At 39.3% G+C, this 26,649-nt stretch overlaps 3 protein-coding genes across 3 annotated transcripts; 1 reads left to right on the top strand and 2 right to left on the bottom strand.

The window, feature by feature from the left end:
• Positions 1–5,391: 5,391 nt before the first annotated feature.
• Positions 5,392–8,201, bottom strand: LOC137729338 (uncharacterized). The gene is made up of 2 exons (XM_068468264.2): positions 6,819–8,201; positions 5,392–5,959 (listed from the first exon to the last, which is right to left on the bottom strand). The coding sequence occupies exons 1-2, from the start codon at positions 8,199–8,201 to the stop codon at positions 5,567–5,569; spliced, it is 1,776 nt and encodes a 591-aa protein (XP_068324365.2). The 3' UTR covers positions 5,392–5,566.
• Positions 8,202–12,132: 3,931 nt separating this feature from the next.
• On the top strand, positions 12,133–16,471 carry ADT1 (arogenate dehydratase 1). Its single transcript, XM_068466463.2, has 11 exons — positions 12,133–12,412; positions 13,513–13,577; positions 13,698–13,790; positions 13,884–14,084; positions 14,631–14,711; positions 14,794–14,889; positions 15,275–15,352; positions 15,445–15,534; positions 15,626–15,693; positions 15,844–15,925; positions 16,107–16,471. Exons 1-11 carry the CDS (start codon positions 12,133–12,135, stop codon positions 16,161–16,163), a joined length of 1,191 nt encoding a protein of 396 aa, XP_068322564.2. The 3' UTR covers positions 16,164–16,471.
• A 447-nt stretch (positions 16,472–16,918) lies between these two features.
• On the bottom strand, positions 16,919–19,497 carry LOC137727641 (lactoylglutathione lyase GLX1). The gene is made up of 7 exons (XM_068466464.2): positions 19,303–19,497; positions 18,982–19,171; positions 18,278–18,490; positions 17,983–18,030; positions 17,741–17,848; positions 17,485–17,637; positions 16,919–17,235 (listed from the first exon to the last, which is right to left on the bottom strand). Exons 1-7 carry the CDS (start codon positions 19,422–19,424, stop codon positions 17,191–17,193), a joined length of 879 nt encoding a protein of 292 aa, XP_068322565.2. The 5' UTR covers positions 19,425–19,497; the 3' UTR covers positions 16,919–17,190.
• Between the last annotated feature and the right edge of the window lie 7,152 nt (positions 19,498–26,649).

Consider the following 26,649-nt stretch of genomic DNA (forward strand, 5'->3'; position numbering starts at 1 on the left):
ATTCTTGCATACATACATATATATATATATATATATATATATGTAAGTACGCATTAGTCAGCTAATAAGCTAATTTGATAAATATTTGGATTTTTATTTAGAAACATATGTTCATCGATCCAAGCCATTTAATCGATTTCTAATTTTGGGGTCAAATATTTATTGAAAACTATATATATATATATATATATATATATATATATATATATATATATATACGCATCATCTAATAATAACATGTTTCTAAATGCTCAAGGTAATCATTATCTTGAATTAGTCTAAGCTCCAAAAGACTCCAAAACAAAACTGATGAACACTTTAATGTTTTAGCACATTCAATCCCATATCTTAAACATTAGCCCGTTATATCAACTATATTTTTCTCTCAAGTGAGGCATATATATATATATTATATGGCCCTTTATAACCAAATATATCTCGGGATACTAAACCTAGTTAGAAACTAATTTTTTTTTTCTAGTTAAATGGGTACTCATTTATAACCGCGGATAATACCCATAACCGCCCATTTAAATTTCACGGGTAAATACCCATAACTGTTTATTTATCTAAATGGTTACCCATAACCGTAACCGTCAAATTTAAATGGACGGATAATCGCGGTTACCCATAACCAATGAGTATTTGCTCATCCCTAGTGAGGATCCTCCTGACCAAGCCCATCGGGCCGTTGAAATTTTATCCAACGGCTACAATTATTATAACTTTTAGAGGAGCCCCTGTTTGTAGCCGTTGGATAAAATTTCAACGGCCCGATGGGTTTGGTCAGGAGAATCCTCACCTTTTGCTCAGGAGAGGATCCTGATCCGTATGTTTTGATATGGGTCTAATGTATTGCACAGTCATAGGTAGGGTCTAATAAGTAGAGCAATTAAAGTGTCCACAATTTGAAAACAAAATTGCACCGACTGCCATTGAATGTTTTATCATGACTTTTCCAGAATTAACATGGAACTTTAAGTTACACATCAAATCTCATCATTTCATAAAAAACTCTCATTTTTTTAGTGTAAAATATATCGTTGTATTAAAATAAAATAAAAGTTACTCATCCAATCTCATCGTTTCATCAAAAACTCTATCTGACTCCTGTTTTGAATTTTCCTCGCGATTCCTGCAGATTAGTATCCAAATTTGAATTTGAACTCGCATGAAGCTAGGAGAACTACAAGTAATTTTACATGTTTTCGTTGAGTTGTTTACAACAGTAAGCTTCATTTTTGTTGGTATTTATTACATGATTCGCGAGCATTATACATTAATTGTCTTATGTAAGTAATCGCTCAAGAGGCTTCTGACATTGATTGTGTTAGCTTCGGGGGATTTTAACATTATCAAGATGGAGGACTACATCTTATTGTTAGAATCATGTAAAATTACTTATTCCACCATGATAGGTAGTTACAATACGATAGGTAGTTTAGCTTGTACAAGTACTTATATGGCAGTAGTTCAGATTGTAAAAGTACTTATATAATAGGTAATTTAGATTATAAAAGATCAGTTGAAATTTAAGTTTATGCCGACTAATATTATAATATGGTAGGTAGTTTAGCTTGTACAAGTACTTATATGACATGTAGTTTAGATTGTAAAAGTACTTATATGATAGGTAGTTTAGATTGTAAAAGATCAGCTGAAATCCGGGTTTATGTGCAGGGTACCTAAGTTGAAAAAAAAAAATAGAAAAATAATATAACTAATAGCGAGGCCCCCCAAGAGATTTATAGGTGTCCAAAATTTTGGAAATGTCATAAATTAATTTTAGGAAATATGTGGTGCGAATAGAATGACTCTAACTTTGGCTTATAGCACGCAGTTTTTTGTGAAAAAAAAAATTGAATTTTTTAGCTTTAAGAAATATTTTACGCTAGAGTTAAGGAAAATATTGCAAAACCTTTGGATGTGAACCTACCGATTATTAGGTTCTTAAACTATTTTTTATTGATTTTTAAAGTGAGAAAATAGAAAAATATCTTTAAATTTAGGTTTTAAATCATTGATTACAAATGTTTAAAAATGAATTATAATATATTTTGCACGAAAAAAATATATTTTGAAAAACATGAATATAATAGTTTGTTGTTATGGTAAGAGAAATAAAAGAAACATTAACAAAATAAAAAATAAAAATAAAAAACTGAAAAAAAATTGAAAAGGGAGGGATCGGTATGAAAATAGCGACTTATTGTCAAATAAGTCGCTAACTTTGGAGCGATTATAAAATTTTAGAATCGCTATTAAAGTACCGATCGTATCATTTTCTATTTTATTTTTTTTCCATTGAATAGCTATAGTAGAGTAAAATAGTAATCACAATACAAAGTATCAACCTAACAACAAAAAGTGCTGACACATGGAGTCCTATTCATGGACCTAAATAAAAAACTAACTAAAAATTGGACTAATCTAATTGCTAGGCCATAAAATTGGGAAATGATCATTTCCGGATCTCTTCCACCAAATCCACCCAATCACCTAATTCGGACCCTTGAAATTTAGTCCAATGGCTAAAGTTATTATAACTTTTAAAAGGCCCCATGCTTGTAGCCATTGGATCAAATTTCAAGGGTCTGGATTGATTGATTGGGTGGATTTGGTGGAAGGGATCCACAGAGGATATTTTCCATAAAATTGGACCTATTTCAAGTTAGTTTATTTACACATAACAAATTTGTAAGGAAGAAGTTAATTTAAACCACATATTTATGAAACTCTTTTTGTCAACTATAAGAGGGTGAAAAAACACTTTTGTCTTCTATCACAAAATAAAATTATGGACAATAAAGTAATTTGCACAAACTAAATTTTACAGTTGTTTTTAAAAGTATTATCTACATGTAATCCTAACAAATCACCTACAAGAACTCCGGATTTTTATGGGTGTATTGTTTTATGAAATTCTATGGCACTTATTTTCAAAACTTCAAGTTTGAGTTTAAGTACGAACTCTAGGTTCATGATACCTGCAAACAAACACAATATACATATGTAGTGAACGGGAATAGCTTCGGACCTATGTGTGAAAAGAATGAGTGATGACCCAAAATATGGGGTTGTCGTGGCTTGCAGGCCCAAAAGAGTGGTTGCTGGGCAACAAAGGAGAAGTAAATGGGTTAATAGATTATATACCCAATTATTGGGCTAAGAAGGAAAAGTGAAAAACAAGGCCTAACCCATGGGCTAGTTATTTCATGCAAGCCAAAAATAAAACAAGTGGGACGGTTTGGTGTATATACCCAATTGGGTTGCGGGTCAACTGCAGGCAACTCAGGTCCATAAGAAAGGTGATGCAAAACGGCTTTGTTTTGGACCTTAGAGTTTTGGAGTAAGAACGACTTGGTGGCTCGGGCAGCGCGGCTTCAGGCTGCGGCTCCCATTCGTGTAGGGTTTGAAAAATCCCATTTTTTTTCTTCTCTTATTCATGCATATTCAATTCACCACAATTATAAGAACAATAAAATTAAGCTGAATCTATAATTTGGAAAAAAAAAAAAAAACGTAAAATTAGAGTTCATGCTTCATGGTGAATATTTCATGCAATCATTGCTGAAAAAATATCGAAATTGAAACCATGTTTTATAGATTACTTGGATTGACTGATGAATATTGTGAACGGCTTTGTAGTAAACAAGCATTAAGTTCCTTAGCTCAGTGTTAGGAGCGTGTTTAATAATGCGTTTTGGCCTAAATTTAACTGAAGGAGAGAGAGAGAAGGGTGCAGTTGCATAAAGAGAAAAGATAGGCTTGGGAATTACTGTGATGATATTTCTCCTTACCTTGTGCCTTTTTTAAGAAAAATAATGGGGTTACTTGCCCTACAAGTAATACAAAGTTGTACCTTTTTGTTTTTTGTAATTAATTATTGAATTGTTTCTCACTAACATTAGTAGTTGTTGAGACTATAAATACTCAAGTAAGGATTTCTGTTGTGAAATTGGTGTGAATGCCCACACAAAGAAAACAACCACATATGGCTAAGGGTGGAAAGTGGAAGAATAGAAGTCAAAATTATATTGCTTAAATAGTAGAAGTTTGGTTTTTATTGTTTTAGTGTGTAAGCCTTTTACATGCATTAAAAGAGACGTATGCTTGTATCATATGAGTAGTACAAAAAGATGAAAAGCAGAAAGTAATAATCATGTTTTCCTCATTTGTCTCTCTCTACGTTCATTTCTCTTATCTGATACTAGTGAAAAAAATAAATAGAATAATACATGACTCTCGTTTTACTTCAATCTCTAACAACTCTGATAATATATATAGGAATGCATCATCTGATAATAACATGTTTCTAAATGTTCAAGGTAATCATTATCTTGAATTGGTCAAAGCTCCAAAAGACTCCAAAACAAAATTGTCGAACACTTTAATGCTTTAGCACATTCAATCACATATATTAAACATTAGCCCGTTCTATCAACTATATTTTTCTCTCAAGTGAGGCACACATATATATATATATATTATATGGCCCTTTATAACCAATTATATCTCGGGATACTAAACCTAGTTAGAAACTATTTTTTTCTTTTTTTAGTCTTACATATATTAAAATAAATGGTTAAATATGTACTCGTTTATAACCACGGGTAAATCCATAACCACCCATTTAAATTTAACGGTTACCCATAACCGTAACCGTCAAATTTAAATGGGCGGATAACTGCGGTTACCCATAACCAATGGGTATTTGCTCATCCCTAATGCTAGGGAAATGAGGGAGAAGCATCTCATATACCGGTAAGATTTTGATTGCATCAAATATGCTCCTTCCGATGGATATGATGATCGTACCTAATTTCAACCTCTACGACGCCGGCGAGTGTCGAGAGGGATGCAAGGAGTGACATTTTTGACATTGACATGAATTTTTTTATTGAAAATCAAAGTGCTTCTTTGAAAGCGCTTGTTAGTGATTCTTGAATAAGCATTTAATGGGTGCTTTTTTTATAGAGCAATTTATGACTCATAAGCACTTATAATTTTTTTTCCTACGCACATTCATTATAAGAAACAATTTTTACCCCGTAATAACACTTTTCAGCCAATTAGTATTATGATTTAGTAGTATTTCTTTTTACTTGTAAATAAGAAGTCTTAGGTTCGATTATAACCAAGATAATATCGTTTGTTAAAAAAAAAAAAAAACACTTCCCATGTCATTACACTTCGTCTACCACTCCAAACACATACACTTGTCGAAGAAAAACTAGTCAATGGAGTAATTGATCGTGGGATCAAAGTAGACATTCTCGATTTCCATGAACGATTGAATCCCGAGGACTTTCTTGATTGGCTAAGTAACGCGGAGAAGTTCTTTGATTAGAAAGAAGTACGCAATCAAGAAAACAAATGATTAGAAATGAATGAGAAACAAAAAATTGGGGATCAACTTTTACTAAATCAGTACAACATTTGAGAGTCAAACCCCACTTGCCGGAAAATCGTTGCTAGAAATAACTGAAGAACTGATATGGTAATATATGTACAATCAATCTATCAATTTCCTTAATTTCATGGTGTCAAAGATTACACAAGCTAATTACTTGGATGATCTCCTCGTGGACTTGGATTTCTTCATTTTGTGAGACTTGTCCTCGATGCTCGTCCAGGTATAACCGCTAGGAATGGCGAAAGGGTCAGAAGAGTCTTGAGCCGCCGTCACTGCCGGAGGAGCACGGTGTTGGTGTTGGTGGTTTTGCTTGCTCGCGGAAGACCCCGACTGGCTGCTGTTCCGCCTCAGCCACGACGATGACGAAAAGGATGGTGGTTTTTGCGCCTTGTACTTGTGTTCCTCTTCTTGCTGGCCTCGTCCTTCATGAATAAACTGTCTGGGGCTTGACATTGGAGTGAAGAATTGCTCAGTTGGCGGGAGCTCAACGAACTTTGTGAACGTTATCACCACTCTCACTGTGGGGACCACCGGTATTGCCACCTGTCCGTCACCAAACAAACAACTCCATAAGCTAAACAAAGCTATAATCTCACAATGACCTCACGTTGACAGTTTAACCGTTAATGACGTGGTAAAATCCAAGGTCAAAGAAGCTTTCTAATTTTTTTTAAGATACTAACTCAAGTATAACAAGTCGGACACACTATTATAGTAACTGAGCTAACTCACGTCTATAGAGTTAAATAAACTCACTTGTTTGGCCATTGCATAAATAACGTGGTGGGTGGTCAACAAATGAGGAATCATAAAAGGATAAAAATTGGGATCACAACCCATGCCTAATTGTAAAGACAAGGATACTCAAACCGAGTCTGAACGGCCCAACCACGTGTTATGTGCTATTGCTCTCGCACAAAGACACTCTTGCATTGTGTGTCAAACCAGCTTAGAGCTGATTTTGAACTCCAATTCAGAGATTTACCTTTCTTACGAGAGCGATCACAATGTCGCATGAATGACGTGGTCGGGCTGTTTCCACTCAAGATTTTCGATCGGGAAATAAGGAACGCGACAAATAAAGCGTTACACGTCGAATCACCGACCAAGGAGGCCCCACAAAAAGCTTCTAATCTAAGGTATGATATCATCTATGGTATGATTCTGGAAAACGACGACCCTCACTAGTGGGATCCACTAAAACGCACAGTTTCTTACTTATCACCATGTTAAAGTCAGCTCTCTTTGTCTCCCGTTTAAAACAGCTTACGCCACAAGCATAAAAAGCACCAAAAAGCAAATAAAACAGACCAAACAATAAGCTCCACGACCACCCATGCCCCTCCGGGCCCACCCAATCTCGAGTGGGACCCCAATGCGATATTTTCTAAAATGCCCTTACCTTAACCGGAAAAGTCCCTGGCGGGAACTTGGTGGTGAGCAACTCCCTCATCCTCCTAACGGCCTTCACCTTGTTCGCCAAGATGTCCAGTAACGGCAGCAGCTCCTCCGTCTTTAACGGGAACTGCTCCGTCAGCCAAACGCACGGCCTCAAGCTCCTCACGAACTCTTTCTCTTTCGTCTGCACTGGCGCCGCCGCAATCGCAGCTGTTTTGGACCTCCTTGACGGCGGCCCGGAAATTGACGAAACGTCGACGCTTTTTCTCCCCAATGCTACGAACTCCCTCTCCTCCCTCACGAAGCTACTGTGCCTCCTGCCGTCGGGAATTCCAAAGCTCGGATTCTCCGCCACCAAAAACCCGTCGTCGTCCTCGTCGAGCTCGAGAGGAAGCACCTGCTCGCTCCCTGCCACATCAGCGTCGCCGTTGGCGACTTTTCTCGAGCGGAAGCTGAACACGACATTGTGAATTTCGTACACTCGAGCTTTCCACTCTCCGACGCTCTCCGTCTTATCCTGCCTCCTCCAATTGGTCCGCCCGACTAGCTCCGCTTTGGTGACGTCCATGCCCGGGCGGTACACACTCGTCTGGGAGCAGAATCCGGCGATGTCCGACTCACTCATGGGCGACCCAGCGTTCTCGAACGCGTCGAAGATTTTCCGATCGTCGCGGTTCAAAACGAGCAGCGATCCTGGGGGAACGTCGTGGCTTTGATCGCCGTCTCCGAGGAAGAGGAAGCTCTGATCGGCGCGCTGGATCTTCAATCCGTCAAATCCGGCCAGCGACGTGTCGGCGCGCAAGTTGCCGTCGCGCTTCCAGATCTTGTACGTGTCGGAGGGAGCAATCTTCCCGACGAAGGGAATGACGGAGCTTTCGAAGTGGAAAGAGATCTCCATGTAAAAATCTCGCATTCTTCGAAGCACGGCGATGACACGTGGAAGACGGCGCCGCCACTTCGCCCAAGCGGAGCGGTGGTGGAGCCGGAGAAGGATTAAAGCAACGTCGGAGCTCCGGCGACATAAGGCTTCCTGCAGGGGATTCCAGCCGGCGGAGTTCTGGAGGGACACGTCGGCGCCTGCGGAGGCTAGAATTTTGGCGGACGCTGCGTCGTTTAGCCGGACGGCGAGGTGGAGAGGGGTTTCTCGGAAGGGAACGTCGCGGCGGTCGAGCACGGATGAGATCCGGTCAGCGGTCCGTTCCTGAGAGAGGGAGTCGGACTCGGTGTGGATCTGAGTCGGATCGGCGAGTCGCGGAAGGGTGGCGACGATTCGGGAGAGCGTGGTGTGGTCAGCCAGAACGACGGCATAGTGTACCGGGCTGTGGGAGTAGTCGTCGGGCTTGAGCGGCGGAAACGACGGCGTCGAGGTCGCCGACGATTTGGCCATGGTTTTTACTGCGTAGGGGGAGTCGGATGCGTTCAGTGTGGGCGTTTTAACTGAGAGGAGGAGGAAAGAATGTTATGGGAGAACGAGAACGAGTGATGCGGGGGTAATTTCGTCATTTAATTTTATTGCAAAACGTAAATGTAAATTAATCGGCGCGACTTTTGGTGGAATTCTGGGGTTGGTGTCAGGCAAGGCGTCGGGGATGTTTCTTTCCATCCGAGTACTTTTTTCTGCTTCCGTTTCTTTTGTTTGTTTTTTCCTCGTCGTCCTTTGAATTTCTGTCTTTTCCCTTTCTGTGTTTGATTTTTATTTTTTCTAAAAATAATAATGATACAAACTGTTTAAACAAATAAAAAAAGAAAAGAAATGTCAAATATAAAACTGAAGATTTTAGTTTTATATTTTACATTTCTTGTATTCGTATGGTTGGTACGCGAATTGCTTGTGTTCGATATTTTCAATTAGCTGGATGAGAGGGATCCTCTACATGCGTGCCCCTCTCAACCCTCAACACTATTACTACGGGGATCTTGATATAGAGAATTCCATGGCCGCTGTTGCCATTGCAGCTTCTTCTCATTTTGATAAAATTGAGGTCGTTTCAACGTTTTATATGTCGTTTCGGACAGATATGAAGGATTCTTCTGATTCGGATGGAAGGGATTCAGAGAAGATTTTATTCCTCATTTACCTGTCTATTTTAAATTTTTTTCACTTTTACACATGTCATGTGTGTTCCACTTTGACTTGAAACTAAATTTTTTATTTCGTGTTAGTTGAATGTATGTGACATGATGAAAAGAGAGAAAATTAAAATAAAAAAACATAAATGAGAAGATTGCTAGCATTTCTTGCATTTAGGCCATCTCCAACCAAAGGGTCTAGAGGGTCAGAGGGCCGAAAATAACCCGAAAACCGTCTCCAACCAAGGGCTAGGCTAGAGGGCTCGTGGGCCTTACGAAATCTGAAAGGGCCAGAGGGCTAGCCCAATCTAGCCAGCCAGCCCCGAGCTGGGCCAGAAATTCTAGCATTCCTGTCAGATATAACCGACAGGAATTCTAGGCCAAATTTCAAATGTAATGGCTAACTGACGTCAGCTAGCCGTTACTTTTTATTTTTTTTATTTTTTTTTTTAATTTTTTTTTGTTACACAAATTTTTTCGTATTACTTCCTATAACTTCTATTTTACAAAATTGTTTTATATTTTTTTCCTATAACTTCTATTTTACAAAATTTGAATTTAATTTAAGTTGTTGTTTTTAAATAATAAATTATGTTATAGTTTTTGTACAGTACTTAGCCGTTGGATTTGAATTAATTAATAAATTATGTTTGGCCCTCGGTTAGAGATGGTTTTTGTGACAGGGCTAAAACGAGCCATATGGCCCTCGGTTGGAGATGGAGGCAAATATGGCATTGTACTGTTCATTAAAATATTAATATCTTGGAGGGCCAAATGGCTAAAACCAGCCCTCTGGCCAGCGTTCGGTTGGAGATTGCCTTAGATTAAAAAACTGAGAAAGTAGAGAATGATTTGTGGGAATGAGGATCCTCAAATTGTATATGTTCAACGTACATTGTGTGGTCAATTTTCGTCAGATACTATTCATATTTAATTTTAAATAAAAGTATTTAAAATGATTTCTGACTGCACAAAATACGATGAACATATATAATTTGAGGATCTCCAGGATTCTCAAAAAAATAATCTGAAGAGTATCTGCATTCGAGGTGTTGGGGCCCATTGTTTTGGTGTTGGGGGAGAGCGATTAGTCAGCGTCTAAGGATGTGTATGTATGTGACATGACACGGGGAAAAAGAGGGAGCGTGTTTGCCCTAAACGCGACCAAATCCGATTCCAAACGGATTTCATTTCACACTAACCCATGCAATATGCATACATTATACACTTGTATAAAGTGAAAGTACCCTCTCTGATTTTTCCATGACCGACCATTTCAAACCATCGCACTTTATTTTAGACGACCAATTTGTTGCAAAGTGCATTTCACCCTGTTTGTGTCGAACGCGAACTAAAATTCATTAGAGTGAATGTACTTTGCAACACTCCGATTATGGATTAAACATTGTTTGCCTTCAAATTAGACCGAGACGCTTTTTTTACTTCTGTATTTTAAGAGGATCAACTCGTGGCGAAACTTAGACAGGGCACTTTTTCGAATGCTGAGAAGATTTGAATTCTTGTTCAATTGCAATTTGTCTGCAAAAATAAATGATTTCTTACATGTTCGAAACTAACTATTCTTTTTGTTCCTTCATGGGCTTTGTGGGCCTTGGTTTTTGGAAGTGAAGGAAACCATCTTAAAGGTTTTAGCGGGCCGCAATATGATGCTGAAATGGGCCATACAGTAGGATATATTAGTGAATCACCAGGACCAGGCCCAGTGGGTTTAAGACAGGACATCTAGAGCCCAAATTTGATAGTTCTCGATAGCTGTAATTGGTAGAACATCTACAATTATGATAGAAATTTAACTCTCTTAATTACGTTGTGAGCCTTACTTGTACATCAGGTATAAAAGTTTAACTTTCGTATACCATACGTTCTCTCTTTCAGATACTAAAATAAAACGCGTTTAGTAGCTTTGATTGTAGAATACCTACTCGTACATCAAATATAAAAGTTTTAACTCTCGTAGTTCATACGTTCTCTATTTCCGATCACTAATAATTCTCATTTAAAACAAAAACAACGTCCAATTTCAGTTTGAAGATTTTAGGAGCAACGTCCAAATCTTGACACAAAGGCATAGTCCCCAGCCATCGCCCCATTGTTGGGTGTTGACCAGTTATATAGAAGATAGTGACTTCAATTGTTATTTTGTAAAGTGGTCAAATGAGATACTTAATTTTAATTGTACGATAACTTATGACTCGTTTACTTAACAAAAGCGAGGGAAGCAAAGAGTCAAGAAGCTTATGAATACACTAATTAAAGAGAATTAGATCAACTAGTTCTCTTAGTTGATTTGATTCATAATTTTTCTAGTACTAAATTCTGAATTGTAAGGTAAATCTTACGTTTTTTTTTTCCGATTTATCATATGTTAATAAACCAAAAATAAAATTAGGTATCGATTTTACGCCTCAATTCGTCTTAAGTAAACACGTCAAAACATGAAATGTTGCTGAAAAGTAAAGTGGAATCTCCCTTTCCTCACCAAAAATGTTAGGTTCTACTTGTGCATCCAAAACATCTATATGATTGGGGTATAATTTTATCTCCTCCTATTACCATCCATTCATCTCACACTCTTTTTTTTGGTCTTATTCTCTATATATAAAATTCAAAACAAGATGTAGATGTAGCGTAATCGTTTAAATAGAAGAGGATGAAATGGAAGAAAGATTAGGAGGGGAGATAATTTTAATCCATTGGATACAGCTCACAACAAGCATAGTGACAGGTTTAGCCTCTCTCTCTCTCTCTGTGTCATCAAAAGCCAGATCATTTTCATAAATATTGTATTCAAGTATTGGATAATCATACACTGAAAATATTCTCAGCTTCCATTTTTTTCTTTGTTTGTATATTACCCGATGCTGCGAGAGGCAGCGTGTATCTAACTACGTTCTTGCTCACCTAACCTCCCTCATAACTCCTTTCCTCTCTAATTTCTTCGCCTTGTCGGTCCCTCTCTCTCTCTCTAAAACCTTCAAAGTTCCAACCTTTTCAATCCCCAAAAGATTTCTCGTTTTCTTACATTTTTCTTACTCAAACACAATTTTGTGGGGTCCATCGCCAGCCACCATTTTCATCGACCCTGACAATGTGCTTACTGGGTTTCATCCAACAAACCCCCCACCAACTTCCTCCTCTCTCATGAGCCCGGGTTCTTCTCAAAGATTCGGTCTTTTCGCAATTTGCATTTCTGGGTTCAGTGGAAATTTCAGCTGATTGATTGATTGATGGCTGCCAAGGCTGCATCCATCTGGGTTTATGCTAAACCCCATTATTCTCATCAGGGTGTCTCAGATTTGGGCACGAACCGCTCCGGGTTGGCTTTGAATTCGAATTCCCGCAAATGGGAATGTTCTTGTTTGGCCTTTGCTTCCGCCCAGAGAGCTATCACTCCGGTGGAAGATGAAAAACCGAGCCTCGGCGGCGCTGCTGAGTCTTCCGGTGCAATGGAACGGATTGAGGACAATGAGACCAGGGGGTTCCACAAGGATTTGAACCTTCTTCCCAGTGAGTTTACTCCACAAGCTGATAATTTTATGTTTTGCTCAATTTCTATATGTTTTTCAATTGGGTTCTTGTATGTTGGGATTGAGCAAATAGAACTTTGTTAGGTGAAGAACAAAGTTAGATTTTGACTACTTGTTGGGCAATGCAGAATAGTTTAGCTCCTCTGCAATGCAGAACAAAGTTGAGTTTAGTAGCTTTATTTTATGTGATGGCTATTGGTACTTGGGTTTTCATCATTAAGAAGATTTTGTTTGACTGCTGTAGCATCGGGGCATTTATCTGATTTGGCCTAGATATTTAGATGAGGGTAGGATCAAATGAATGAGATTAGGCAAACAATTACATCAAAATTTATGACATAACAGTGAGGACTAGGAGGATTTCCGTTATGACTTGACAATGAGAACTAGTAAGTACCTTACTCTTTCGGATGCCCGGTGTTGGTGGAAATAACGCAATTCGTATTTATGGAAATAATATTATTGATGGAAACTTTGATATTTTTCAGAAATGACAAATTTGGGTACTGTCTATTATAGTTGACCAAATTCTTGGTGTATCTTGTGTCGGGAAACCAATAGATTTAGCAATAAAATTAGGTTTAAATCCACCAAAAAAAGACTTTTTGAAGATATCTTGACAATTCACACTAATACTAAAGTCCGTCGATATCTAAACAGCACGTTGCTGTAATATAGGTCATGTCTTTCCGCCTCCTTATTGATATTGGTAGGTTCAAAAAGTGGCAATATCCTGGATGCTAAATTTCACCTTGGATTACAAATATGAACCCATGGTCAGGTGCGTTCCAAAATGAGATCAAAGACCTAACAATCCCACTTAAATATATAATCTCTGAAAATATTTTGGGCCAATCCAACAGGTTGATTTCAAAAGGCAATGTAACAGTCAGATTTTGTAAATGTGTTCACATCCAAATACTTAAAAGAATAGCTTGGTTGTAGTGGTGATTTTTGTATTTCTCGTTGTCTAATGTGCTACTATACTTCTTCATTCTAGTGATCCTTTGTTTTCAATTTTATCTTACAATTGTTTCTTTCACGCTCACTTCTCATAGCTTGAATATGAATTAATTGCAGAACCATTGACAGCAAATGACCTTTCTTCTCCTGGTAATGGTTCACAAGTGAGAGTTGCTTATCAGGTAGATCTTCTCTTTGATTACTTGCATTCTTTTTGGTGTTCATACACATACATATATATATATATACATACATATATATATATATATTTGCTCTTATGTATGTTGGATTTTCAATTTTAGGGGTTACCAGGGGCATATAGTGAGGCTGCTGCATTAAAAGCTTATCCGAAGTGTGAGACCGTCCCATGTGACCAGTTTGAAGCTGCATTCAAGGTTGAATAATTGTTTTTAAAAGTTAATATTGTTTTTATTATATTTACCTGTTTGGGTACCTTGATTAGGTTATTTTTTTTTTTCATTTAACAGGCAGTTGAACTTTGGTTAGTGGATAAAGCAGTTCTTCCCATTGAGAATTCTGTTGGCGGAAGCATCCACCGTAATTATGACTTACTACTTCGCCATAGACTGCACATAGTTGGAGAGGTACAATTGCAAGTGAACCATTGTCTCTTGGGGTTGCCTGGTGTAAGAAAAGAGGAAGTAAAACGTGTTTTAAGCCATCCTCAGGTTGGTCTTTCACTTATTTTCTTTTTCAATTTTTTTCAATTTGTATAAGCGGACAGCTGATGAATATATTGTCCGACCTGTCTAGTTCATATGGCATGAACGCTCATATCATTGTGTCCTCAAATTGCCTATTTGCAACAATGGGAATGTTCCCCCAATTAGGTAATCTTAGATTCTTAATTGCTTTGGACCACAGCCAAAAAGGAGAATCGTTATATGATAGCTAACAAGTTTTGAAATGCTCTTTCATGGAGCTCCTCCATAATTGGCTTGTCTTTCATGTAACGTCTACTAGCAGCGTTTCCACAACCACCACACAGTACTAGCAGATTGTGATTACTTTCTTGGCACTGGAACTTGTAGCAAAATGGGTCATAGGTCTTGAGCTAGCACTTTATAGATATCTTCTATTTGGTTTGACTGCAGAAAATTTGGGCAGTAGTGAATTAATTTTGAATGTAGCATACATGCATGCATATACAATCTAGTTTTTCAAATGAAAGACCTAGGTCTTCAAACATTTTTTGCGGACATTTTCGCTTGCAGGCCCTTGCTCAATGTGAGATGACACTAAGCAGTTTGGGTATCGTCAGAATCAATGCCGATGACACTGCTCTGGCTGCACAGGTTATCAATATATCTTCAGTATTGTTAACTGTGATAGGCATTAAGGGTGTTTTTATGCTAAGGGTTAGGAAATTTTGTACAGATGGTGGCCTCAACTGGCCTACGGAATACTGGTGCTGTTGCAAGTGCTCGAGCTGCAAAAATTTATGGGCTTGAAATTCTTGCAGAAAAAATTCAAGTAAGGCTATTCTTTTAGATTCCTTTTTCAGGTTTAATGTATAAGTTAAGCCGGCTTGTTTGAACATCAGTTGGGTATTGATATGGTACACATCTGGATGGATTGAGAATTGACCTCTTCTCCTTTCTTAAGAAAGCACAGCATAGTTGGTTCGGTAGGGTGTTTGCAAGCTATTCTTTCCAAGCATTACAGTGTTCTACATGTCACATTTTCTTGCTTTGAGTATTTGCATTTTACAATATGATACTGCAAAGATGCATCACTCTCTCAGATGTTGGATGTTTTAACCTTATTTTGCACCTCTTTTTATTTCATGAAGACGATGGCTGCTGGGGATTACTAATGACACCGCTTGATTAATTTACTAACACTTTGCCCTGGCCAGGATGATGACGATAATATCACTCGCTTTTTGATACTTGCAAGAGAACCGATAATTCCAGGGACTGACCGGTCATATAAGGTATAAACCTTTGCTTTGTTTAGTTTTTTTTATTTTACATATCTTTGTTTTCCTTTAGTCTTCTGAATATTTATTATAAATTTTCTTTGTAGACAAGCGTTGTTTTCACTCTTGAAGAAGGTCCTGGTGTACTATTTAAAGCCTTGGCAGTTTTTGCTCTTAGGGGCATTAACTTGACAAAGGTAACCTTGGGTAACCATTTTTTGTTTTCTTTCATGCTCACCCACTGTGTATAGCTTTTTGACAAATCTTCTCCTTTTGGAGCAATTTCAGATAGAGAGTCGCCCACAGAAGCAACGTCCACTAAGGGTTGTGGATGATTCAAATGAAGGGAGTGCCAAGTGAGTGGTACTAAGTATAGAATATGATAAGTTTTACATATCCGCTCCAGTATATACTGAACAGACAGTTCATGATATGACCGTTAATATTGGTAAGGTCGCTACAAAAATTACATTCTACAGAATTGATTGATCAATCTGTTTTGGCAGGTATTTCGACTACCTCTTTTACATTGACTTTGAAGCTTCTATGGCAGAGCCCCGTGCCCAGTATGCTTTGGGACATCTGCAGGTCGGTCTCGTATAATTTAGATGCATGTTCTTTATTTTCTCAACTTTTGAAAACTTTTATTTTGTGCCGGAGGTTTTGCCACATGGTGGCACACTTAACTTGAAATTACAATGTCTTCCTCTGAAACCTCTCCACCCCTCAGTATAAAGCATTGGTGATTTAAGGGTGCTTTCTTTTGCAGGAATTTGCAAGATTTCTTCGTGTCCTTGGTAGCTACCCAATGGACACGATTCCATAGAAGCCAGTCGTTTCTTGGGCTCAATTTCGTAATGGTATTGGTTTCCAGACATGCAAACACAGTTCAACCTTCAATGCTGTATATATCTGGGCGCTGAAGCTGCATACACAGATCAAGCTTCAAATGAGGAGACAATTCCTCGCAAAACTTCATTTTTCTTTCCTTTTCTTTCCTTTTCAACTCTATATCATTCTTTATTTCCTCCGAACGGGGGTTTTTACTGTTTCAGGACTGTCGTGATATCTTGATACAACACCAATCTGTAAACAATACCGCAGGATTCATGAAAGACAGTTTGTGATGCTTTCTGCTTTGTCTATCATCATTTTACACTTGATTCTTAGGTGTTCGCCCTGCATCTCGTCCTCGGGATTATAGAGTAGAAAATCCGTTCAGAAAATTTGAAACTTTGAGGCTCTATAAATTCGATAAGACTATAGAAATATCGTAATTGATGACAAGGTAAATCCGTGACCAACTGAAAACAGTAATGAATAGACTCAGCGAGAGACTGCTGAGAGAAGTGTTGAGAAAGACGCTCCCACATTTCATGAGAAGTGGACAGCCCAACTATCAGAGAAATGATTGTTTCAGTGAGAGCAGCACGAAGCATACTAACGAGTGTCCGATCTGTCTGATGCCAGAGCAGGTAAGCTGGTTAGGGGACGAGGTGACCACCTGAGGGACAACTTCAGGGGCATCAGAATCAGCAGAGCCGGCAAGGGCTGCCGCATGTAAGAATTCCTACCACTAGATGGTGAAGGTCAAGTAACATTCATAATATGCGTGATAAAATTTGCGTGGGCGCAATTTCTAACCACATGAGTCCAACAACAACGTTGAACTAGACAAACAGAGTAATAGCCGCGAAATCCCATTAAACATTACAACCAAAGTAACACAAGTGCCTATTACAAAAGACGAACAAGCATATCATACTAATACGGAAACTGGATCATCTTATTCATGGGAGATGGACTCTCCATCCACGTCTTTACTACTCTCACTTCATTGCAATTACTCTTGCTTACGGCTGCAGTTCCTTCAAGAAATCTTCGTTGTCAACCAGGACCTGCAAGCACAACGTCAAAAACCGAAGTAATGAGCTCAATGGCTAGTGCTGCCACGTGCAAACATTTTCACAAATGGAAAAAGTTAAACCGGAGCTCTGGGATGAAGCATATTAACACGTTCTATTTTTTCTTTGCACTTCAATGCTCCAATATCGTACTAAATGTAACAATAAAACAATGATGCATATGATAAAAGATCAAACACCTAAATAGAAAGTTGAGCGACAAGTGAACAAGTGAAAACTCACAGTTTTCCAGCCATCGGGATCGAGAAAAGAGGTGATCTTGGTGTTGAGTCCAGGAATCGGTCCTGGCTGTCTGGTTATCTTTCCTCCAAGCTCTTGTGTAACCAAATTGACAGCCTCAGCACTTTTGTAGACATCATCAGTACCGATAGCAATCTGGCATATGTAGACACAAACATATCAGGACAGCAGAAGTTGTTTGCGAATTAAACGTTTTTTAAAAGGACAAAGTATGGAATAAGTTGCAAAACAAGTCAACCTGTGCATACGCATTTCCTTTGGTGTATTCGGTCACACCATAGTTATAGGTCAACTCCAAGATAGTTGTTTGGTCTTCTTCTTTATATCCCAAAATGGCTATAGTGTACTGTAAAATGGATGCAATGCAAAAACACGGGAAGATTCAGCAAGCCTTTGTTTACAAAGATGATGGGCCAAGGACTTAATTATAAGCATGCTACCAAGATAATAATAATGCTTGGTGAAGAGAGGATTCACTACCTTGTATTCGGGCCTGTCAATTGTCCTCAACAGCTTCAACCCTAATGCCTGCACAGAAGGAAAGCCATGACATCGCACAAAATTAAGAAAAATGATCACGTATTTGAAGAATACAAATACTAAGTTCCAAACCATCTTGTATAATTCAAACACGACTAGTTCAAGAATTCAACGGCAACCTAGTATTTGTCTAATCTAATGTACTGAAACTGCCACATGAAAAGTGGCTTGCAAAATCCCAAGATGAAAAAGCCCGATAATTTTTGAATCCATATGCAGGGTATCAAATGAGTACCTTCTCATAGAACTTGATTGAGCGTTCAAGATCACCAACGCGGAGCATTACTTGGCAAAGTGGCTCAGGAGTGGAGGGTCGCTGAATAATCTCAAACATGTAACCATCAGGATCCTTCACGAAGGCAATGATGCTCTTCCCGCCTTTAACAGGTCCAGGCTCCCTCGTCACAGTTCCACCCTTAGCACGAACATCTTCAACCAGTTTTTGAACCTACAAAATCCCAAATTCCATACAATCATCAAACTGAGAAACAAGAACAAAATCCTGAATTTCCAAATTCCCAATAATCGATACCCTTGAGAAGAACTTAAAACACTGGAATGGTATTCTAAGCCAATTATGCACTTCTATAAAGTTAAATTGCATGGCACTAACGATTGGCTTGGGATACCGTCACATTGTCATTTAAGCAGGTTTCTCTGCCCAACAGACTTATCAGGAGTCGCAAAGGTGAAATGTCCAAAATCCCAATTCCATACAATCATCAAAATTCAGAAACAACAACAAATCCAAAACTTCCGGATGATACAGTGACGGTTTCTCATGTCCATCATACAGAATCACAGATGCCACAAAGCCAAAAAAGCACGTCGCATTTGATTTACTCGAGGTAACGTCACATTGTCACTCCATATATGTCAAGTAAATCATACTGTCATTCCAGATATAAGTATCTCAAATTCTGCCATTCGAACACTTACATCGGGAGTAGCGATGGCGAAGTGCCCGAAACCGGTGCCGATATCATAAGAAGAAACTCCATAATTGTAGGTCAATTCAACCACAAAGTGAGACTCTTCGGGCCCAAACCCCAGAAACGCATTCGAGTATTTCTCCTCCGGGATGTCCCTCTTCCTCAACAGCTTCATCCCCAAAGCCTCCGTATAAAACCTGCAATTATTTTATTTTCCCAAAAATAAAAAATTAAATTTGAAATCAATCGCCAAAAAAAATGAAAAACTGAAATCATGGAAATTGAATCGATCATCGTTTATGATCGCTGATGTTGAAAATTAACGTACTTGATGGTGCGATCGAGGTCGCCGACGCGGTACACAGCGTGGAGGAACCGGCGCTTGTCCTTCTTCGGCCATTCCAAAACGTCAGCGTTTGGAGCGACGGATTTTCCCTCAGCTTCGGCCATTTTCGAGCGTTCTAGTGTTCTGAATCTTGTGATCAGTGAGCTACTTTATTTAATATTATCTTGAATTCAAATTCGCACGTGGACCAATCAGAGATGGTTACATATGGAATCACAGTGATCTGCCGACTTAGGCCATCTCGAACTGACCAGGCTAAATGATCATGGGGCTAAAAATAACTTGGAATGACATGAAAATCGTCTCCAACCAATGACTAGGTTAAAGGACTTGTGGATCCCATTGAGTCCAAACCCCCAAATCAGGCTAGTGGAATGGCCATTTCCAGCAAGCCAACTAGCCCTTTAGCGTTAGAATGTCAAGCTTGACATTTTGCCACCCCTCCAGTCTAGCCCATTTGAATGTCAACGGCTACCTAGCATCAGCATGACGTCAGATAGCAACGACTAGCTAACGTCATGTTGCCGTCAGGTTACCTTTTGGAATTTGAATTTTTTTTAGACGAATTTAAATAATAATAATTTTCTTCCTATAAATACCTATATCATTCCTACAACATTGAAAGTTGAGGATAAAATGTGTCACGTAGATAAGAATTATATCTAAAATTTGCACAACCAATTATATCTCGACACATGACACTCGAAGTACTATCCGAAAAATTATTAAGATTACATAGAGATAAGAAATCTGGAGAGTTACTCACTTTAGTGACACGTGACACTCGAAATCCTATCCGAAAAAAGTATTGAAATTACATAAAGATAAGAAATCTAGAGAGTTACTCACGTTAGCGATATGTGTTACTCGAAATCTTATCCAAAAAATTATTAAGATTATATAAAGATAAGAAATCCGAATGCTCATTCATTTGGCCTAATGCTTTTTTTTTTCTTTTTTTTAATACTAAATTGTATATGATTTATTGTCTTGCAATGACTGCAATCATAAAGAGAGAAAATCATTTACTATTCCAAATAGAATCTACGAGTGATTTATACAAGCACACATGTGCTATAATTAATATCACTACAAAAATGACTATTTAAATCCAGAATGCAATGAACTAAAGAGAAATAGAATATCAATTAGGACAATTCACTACTCACTCAATTATTTTCTCACGTAAAAGTGTACAATTAACTCATGAGATTGCACAAGAACTAAATTTTTTGGTTTAAATCAATGAAATGATATATTCATTTAACATTGACATTGTGTTTGCATGGCATAAAATGTCATTGAAAATGAAGTGTATTGTGTATTATGTATTGTAAATATCAAATGGACCACATTTTTGCACCCTTTAAGATGATCAAGATGGAGGGGGAGCATGCACATAAAAAGTAGTAGTTAGCAATGAGCCTCTTTTTGGAGATTTTTGTCACAAATATGGCCAGGCCTCGAATCCTTTCTCCACATGTGTGCCAAGTACTCGAACTTGAGGCTTCAGAAATTGCCAAAGCAATTATAACGTGATAAACCACCCCCGGCATATATAACAGGTGTTTGATTGTGTAAATTTCAAGTAACGATTATGTAGGATTTCTTTTGTAAATAGAAAATTATTTTTTCGTGTAACTTCAATTACTTGGAGAGCAAGTGATTCTCTCTTCTACTTATATGAATAAGGGCATAGACATGAAGTAATATCATCCGGTGGTGCCGAGAAACACAGAGCCAAAAACGTTGATGGACCTGCCTATGAGTATCCTCGTCGACATCATTATGAGGCTGCATCCGGCAATCGAATCACTCTGTCAGTTTCGGTGTGTTTCAAGACCGCCTTAAATTTCATTGATTCCCCATTCTTTGCTCAACTACGTACTTGACATATGCTTAATTCTGCTGCCTCTTGTATTAAGGAAGATAACACATCTTCCAGTTCTGTTGATATTAGATAGTTAAGGAAAGCTAAATGTAGTTAGTTTATTATTAACTGTAATTAGTTAAAATGGTTATAAGTTTGTTTGTAATAGTCAAGGGTAGATTTGTAAAGAGCCAAAAGGCTATATATATTCCTTTCTGTGTAATTGAACTTTATTGAGTAAATACAAGCTTGTGAAGGAAGTTTTATCGTTCTTATTTCTCTATATGGTTTCATCGCTGGTTGCCTCACGGCTGCTCTCGATCCTCTTCTCTTCCGCTCCGATCCTCTGATCTTCTTCTCTGTACCTTGATTTGATTGTTCTTTGTGGCGATCTTGTTCTTCTCTTGTTCATCTTGATCTGTTTCTTGCTCTCTCATGGCGACTTCATCTGAGTCGGTACCTGGTATCCCTCCCTTTTCTAACCCTAATTCCTCTTCATATTCCTCTATCACAATCCAAAACATTGGTAGCATGGTGCCGATCAAGCTCAAGCGGACCAATTATCTGCCCTGATGTGCTCTGTTTGCTCCGATTGTTCGGCGATATTGTCTTCTTGGTATTGTCGACGGCACTGAACCCTGTCCTGCCCCTCTTCTGCCTGATCGTACTCTTAATCCGGATTTTGAGGTTTGGTATGAGAAAGATCAGAATGTGCTGATCTGGTTTAATTCCACGTTGTCTGAAGAGGTCATTCCTTTCACAATTGGCGTTTCATCTTCTCGTGATCTATGGCTTAAGCTCGAACAACGATTTGGGGGTGTTTCTGATGCACATGTTCATTAACTTCGTTCTCGCCTTCAAAGTGTTCAGAAAGGTTCTCGTTTTATGTCTGATTATTTGCAAGAGCTCAAAGAGATCTCCGACTCTCTCACTGCTGCTGGATCTTCAATTTCGGATCGCGATCTCATCGCTGCTACTCTGGCTGGCCTTCCTGATGAGTTTGAATCATTCACCGACTCCATCATGCTTCGGTTAACCTCTACATCTTTGGATGAATTGCATGGCTTGCTTCTTACCAAAGAGCTCTCTTTGAATCGCCGCAAGAAATGTTCCTCTTCTAGTATGTCTGAACCGTTTCATGCTTTATCTATTCAAGCTCAACCTCTATTGCTTCCCAATCCCCCTCAGGTGTATGTTGCTCAGAATCCACCTCTTCAGCATTCTTTTCGATATAATTCGAACCGTGGGAAGATCAATCGTGGTTCTTATCGTGGCAATCGAGGTTCTTATCGTGGTCATTCTTCCACTAATACCTTCCATCGCTCCAATTCATCTGCTCAGTCTCGTGGTTCTCCTTCTGGTCCTAGGGCTCATTGCCAGATTTGTGGTAACTCAAGTCATGAAGCACTTGACTGCTTTGATCGTATGAATCCTGAAATTTATGGTCGTGTCCCTCCTGCCAAACTCCAAGCAATGTGTGCTCGTTCTAATACCAAGTCCTCTCCCACCTGGTTAATTGACTCCGGAGCTACTTCGCACATTACTAATGACATATCCAACATCAACTTTCCTACTCCGTACACTGGTGAAGACAAGGTTTATATAGGTGATGGTAAAGGTCTGTCCATTTCTCATGTTGGTTCCTCTACATTACGAACTCTTACTTCTTCATTTCAATTGTCAAATGTCCTACATGCCCCTCACATACAACACAATTTGTTGTCTGCTTTTCAATTTCTCCGGGACAATTCTTGTTCATTGACTCTTGATTCTGATGGATCCGTTGTTAAGGATCGTTCCACGGGGAAGACCCTTTTGCGTGGTTCAGTTAAGGACGGCTTCTATCCTCTGCAGTCTACCACATCTCCTCGTCCCCTATCTGGTGATGCTCCTTCTTCTTTTGCTGCTTCAGCCTTAGTTAGTATTAAAGCTCCAATAAAGATCTGGCATAGGCCCTTGGGTCATCCATCTTCTGCCATTTTCCGTCGGGTAATCTCTACCAATAACCTGGCAGTGCACGGTAAATCTGCAGTTGATTTTTTCTGTTCAGATTGTGCATTGGCAAAGAACCACAAGCTTCCTTTTGGTTTGTCTTCTTCAGCAACCACTCATAGTCTTCAAATTGTACACTGTGATTTGTGGGGACCTGCTTCTGTTACATCTAGCAGTGGTTTTCGCTATTACTTACTTCTTGTTGATGATTTCAGTAAATACAGTTGGTTTTTTCCTTTGAAAGCAAAGTCGGATGTACTGTCTACCTTTGTTGCATTCAAGAACTATGTAGAAAATCTGCTTGGTAATAAAATCAAAGTGTTGCGTTCCGATTCAGGGGGTGAATTCACTGGTCATTTGTTTGCTTCTTTTCTTAGTGCACATGGTATTTTTCATCAATTTAGCTGTCCACACACGCTTGAACAGAACGGTTGTGCTGAGAGAAAACACCGTCATCTTGTTGAGACTGCTCGGACACTACTTGCTGCTTCTCATGTCCCTCATGTGTTTTGGGTCGAGGCTTTCTCTACTGCCCTTTATCTCATTAATCGTCTTCCAATTTCTGGTCTCTCACAATCTACTTGGGAGATTTTATTTCATCGACACCCGGACTATTCCACACTCAAAGTTTTTGGTTGCCAATGCTTTCCATGGCTTAAACCTTATACTCACAGTAAATTGGATCCTAAAAGCAAGTGTTGTGTGTTCTTGGGCTATAGTCTTCAGCACAAAGGTTATCGGTGCTTTGATCCGATTGGTAATCGTGTTTATATCTCTCGCCATGTGATCTTTAATGAAGCCTACTATCCTTTTCAGTATCTGCCCCTGTCTCCTCCTTCCTCTGGCAGTATTACCTCAGTTCATTCTTCTTCAATGGATCTATATTTTCGCAGGTATACTCATCCTGCTTCTTCTTCACCTCCTGCTGCTTCTACTCGTCCTCCCTCTTCTCCATCTCCTGATGCTTCTCCTCCTGATGCTTCTCCTCTTCCTGGTGCTTCTCCTACTCCAGTTGATTCTTTACCTCTGGATACTTCTCACCCTGCTTCTACCTCTCTGGTTACCACTCACCCTATGGTTACCCGATCCAAAGCAGGCATCTATAAACCTAAGGCTTATGCAGCAACTAAGCATCTTCTGCCCCTCCCATTGGATTCTGTTCCCAGTACGTATTTACAAGCCTCTAAGTTTGCTCACTGGCGAGCTGCGATGCAAGATGAGTTCAATGCCTTACTGTCTACAGGCACTTGGTCCTTAGTTCCTTCCCATTATTCTCACAACATTGTTGGGTGCAAGTGGGTGTTTCGTATCAAGACGAAACCTGATGGTACTGTGGATCGTTACAAGGCCCGGCTTGTTGCCAAGGGCTTTCACCAACAAGCTGGTATTGATTTTCAAGAAACTTTTAGTCCGGTTGCTAAACCGGTTACCATTCGCATCCTTCTTAGTCTTGCTGTTCAACATAATTGGTTTCTAAACCAATTAGACATCAGTAATGCTTTTCTTCATGGGGATTTAAAAGAGGATGTCTACATGGTTCAACCTCCGGGCTTTATTGATCCTCTCTTTCCTAGTCATGTGTGCAAGCTTCAAAAATCGTTGTATGGCCTTAAGCAAGCCCCTCGCGCTTGGTTTGAAAACAAACTCTGCAGGATTTTGGCTTTCATCAGTCTTCATCTGATGCGTCTCTGTTTGTACTTCCTGGCCCTCAATTGGTTATCGTCCTCGTTTATGTTGATGATATCCTTGTCACTAACCCTAATCCTCAGCTTTGTCACAACTTCATTCACCGGCTCAGTGCCAGATTTCCAGTAAAGGATCTTGGTCATTTACACTATTTCTTGGGGCTGGAGGTTCAGCGTTCTTCTCAGGGGATTTTCCTTCATCAAACCAAATATCTCCTTGATCTTCTTCACCGGACCAATATGCAGGGTGCAAAACCTTGTTCCACACCCCTTGGCTCCAACAAACTGGATCATACTGGTTCTCTTCTACCCCATCCAACTGAGTATCGTTCGATTGTTGGTGGTCTTCAATACCTCACATGGACTCGCCCAGAACTTGCCTTTGCTGTCAATCAACTCTGCCAATTCATGCATTCTCCTCGTGACCAACATTTACAGGCTGCCAAACGTGTTCTTCGCTTTCTCAAAGGTTCTGCATCTCAAGGCCTCTGGTTTACCAAGGGTTCTGTTGATCTCTCAGCCTACTCCGATGCTGATTGGGCTGGCAGCACGATTGATCGACGCTCCACCAGTGGTTACTCTGTCTTTCTTGGTCCCAACCTCATCAGCTGGAGTGCCAAGAAACAACACACTGTTGCTCGTTCATCCACAGAAGCTGAATATCGGTCTCTGGCTCATACGGCAGCTGAACTCACCTGGGTTTGTAAAATCCTTCGTGACCTTCACTGTCCTCTTCCCAAATTGCCTACATTATGGTGCGATAATATTTCCACCATCTCCTTAGCCTCTAATCCTGTTTTTCATGCTCGCACGAAACATGTTGAGATTGATTACCATTATATTCGTGAACTTGTTCTCGCCAATCTTCTCAAAGTCCAGTTTGTTTGTAGTGCTGATCAACTCGCTGATCTTCATACTAAATCTCTGTCTAAACCTCAATTCAGATACTTGTGTTCCAAGCTTCCCATTGGACTCTTTTCTGATTCCTCCTCTCGCTTGAGGGGGTGTATTAAGGAAGATAACACATCTTCCAGTTCTGTTGATATTAGATAGTTAAGGAAAGCTAAATGTAGTTAGTTTATTATTAACTGTAATTAGTTAGAATGGTTATAAGTTTGTTTGTAATAGTCAAGGGTAGATTTGTAAACAGCCAAAAGGCTATATATATTCCTTTCTGTGTAATTGAACTTTATTGAGTAAATACAAGCTTGTGAAGGAAGTTTTATCGTTCTTATTTCTCTATATCTTGTGCTGCCACTGTCCAAGTACCTCAACTTATTCTTCTTGCTGAGTTTGCGGCTCTTAACCGCAATCGGCAAATAGGCTTGCACCCATTCAAACACCCTACTGGTACTGGTGCGATTGCATTTAAACACGCGCTTCCTAACTGGATGAATTTCTGCGGCAGCTGTTGGCACGATGTATAGTTTGTTTTCTGCAACTTGATTGGCTCTAACGCCAGCAGATTAACAAGTTCATGCTACTTGTTTGATGCTCTTAGGGGTGAACTTCTACAGCTCCCATTGCTCCCATTGACGTGGAGGAACCAAACTATTCTTTCTCCACAAGAAACAAACCTGTCTCCATTACCTTGGTTGTTCTGCGGAGCATTGTTGTTGCGAGGGTTATTTCCTCTCGGAGCTGCACCACGGTTGGAGGAGTTGCCGCGTCCTCCACCATGAGAACGTCCACCACCACGTCCTCGTGAAGCCACAAAGGAATTGGCAGCAGTGCCTTCAACCGAATGAACGTTGTGTTCTGCCAGTCTTCTTTCCATAGTCA

Source organism: Pyrus communis, chromosome 10 (assembly GCF_041283825.1).
Source record: "Pyrus communis isolate YQ-2024b chromosome 10, ASM4128382v1, whole genome shotgun sequence".
Classification (NCBI taxonomy): domain Eukaryota; kingdom Viridiplantae; phylum Streptophyta; class Magnoliopsida; order Rosales; family Rosaceae; genus Pyrus; species Pyrus communis.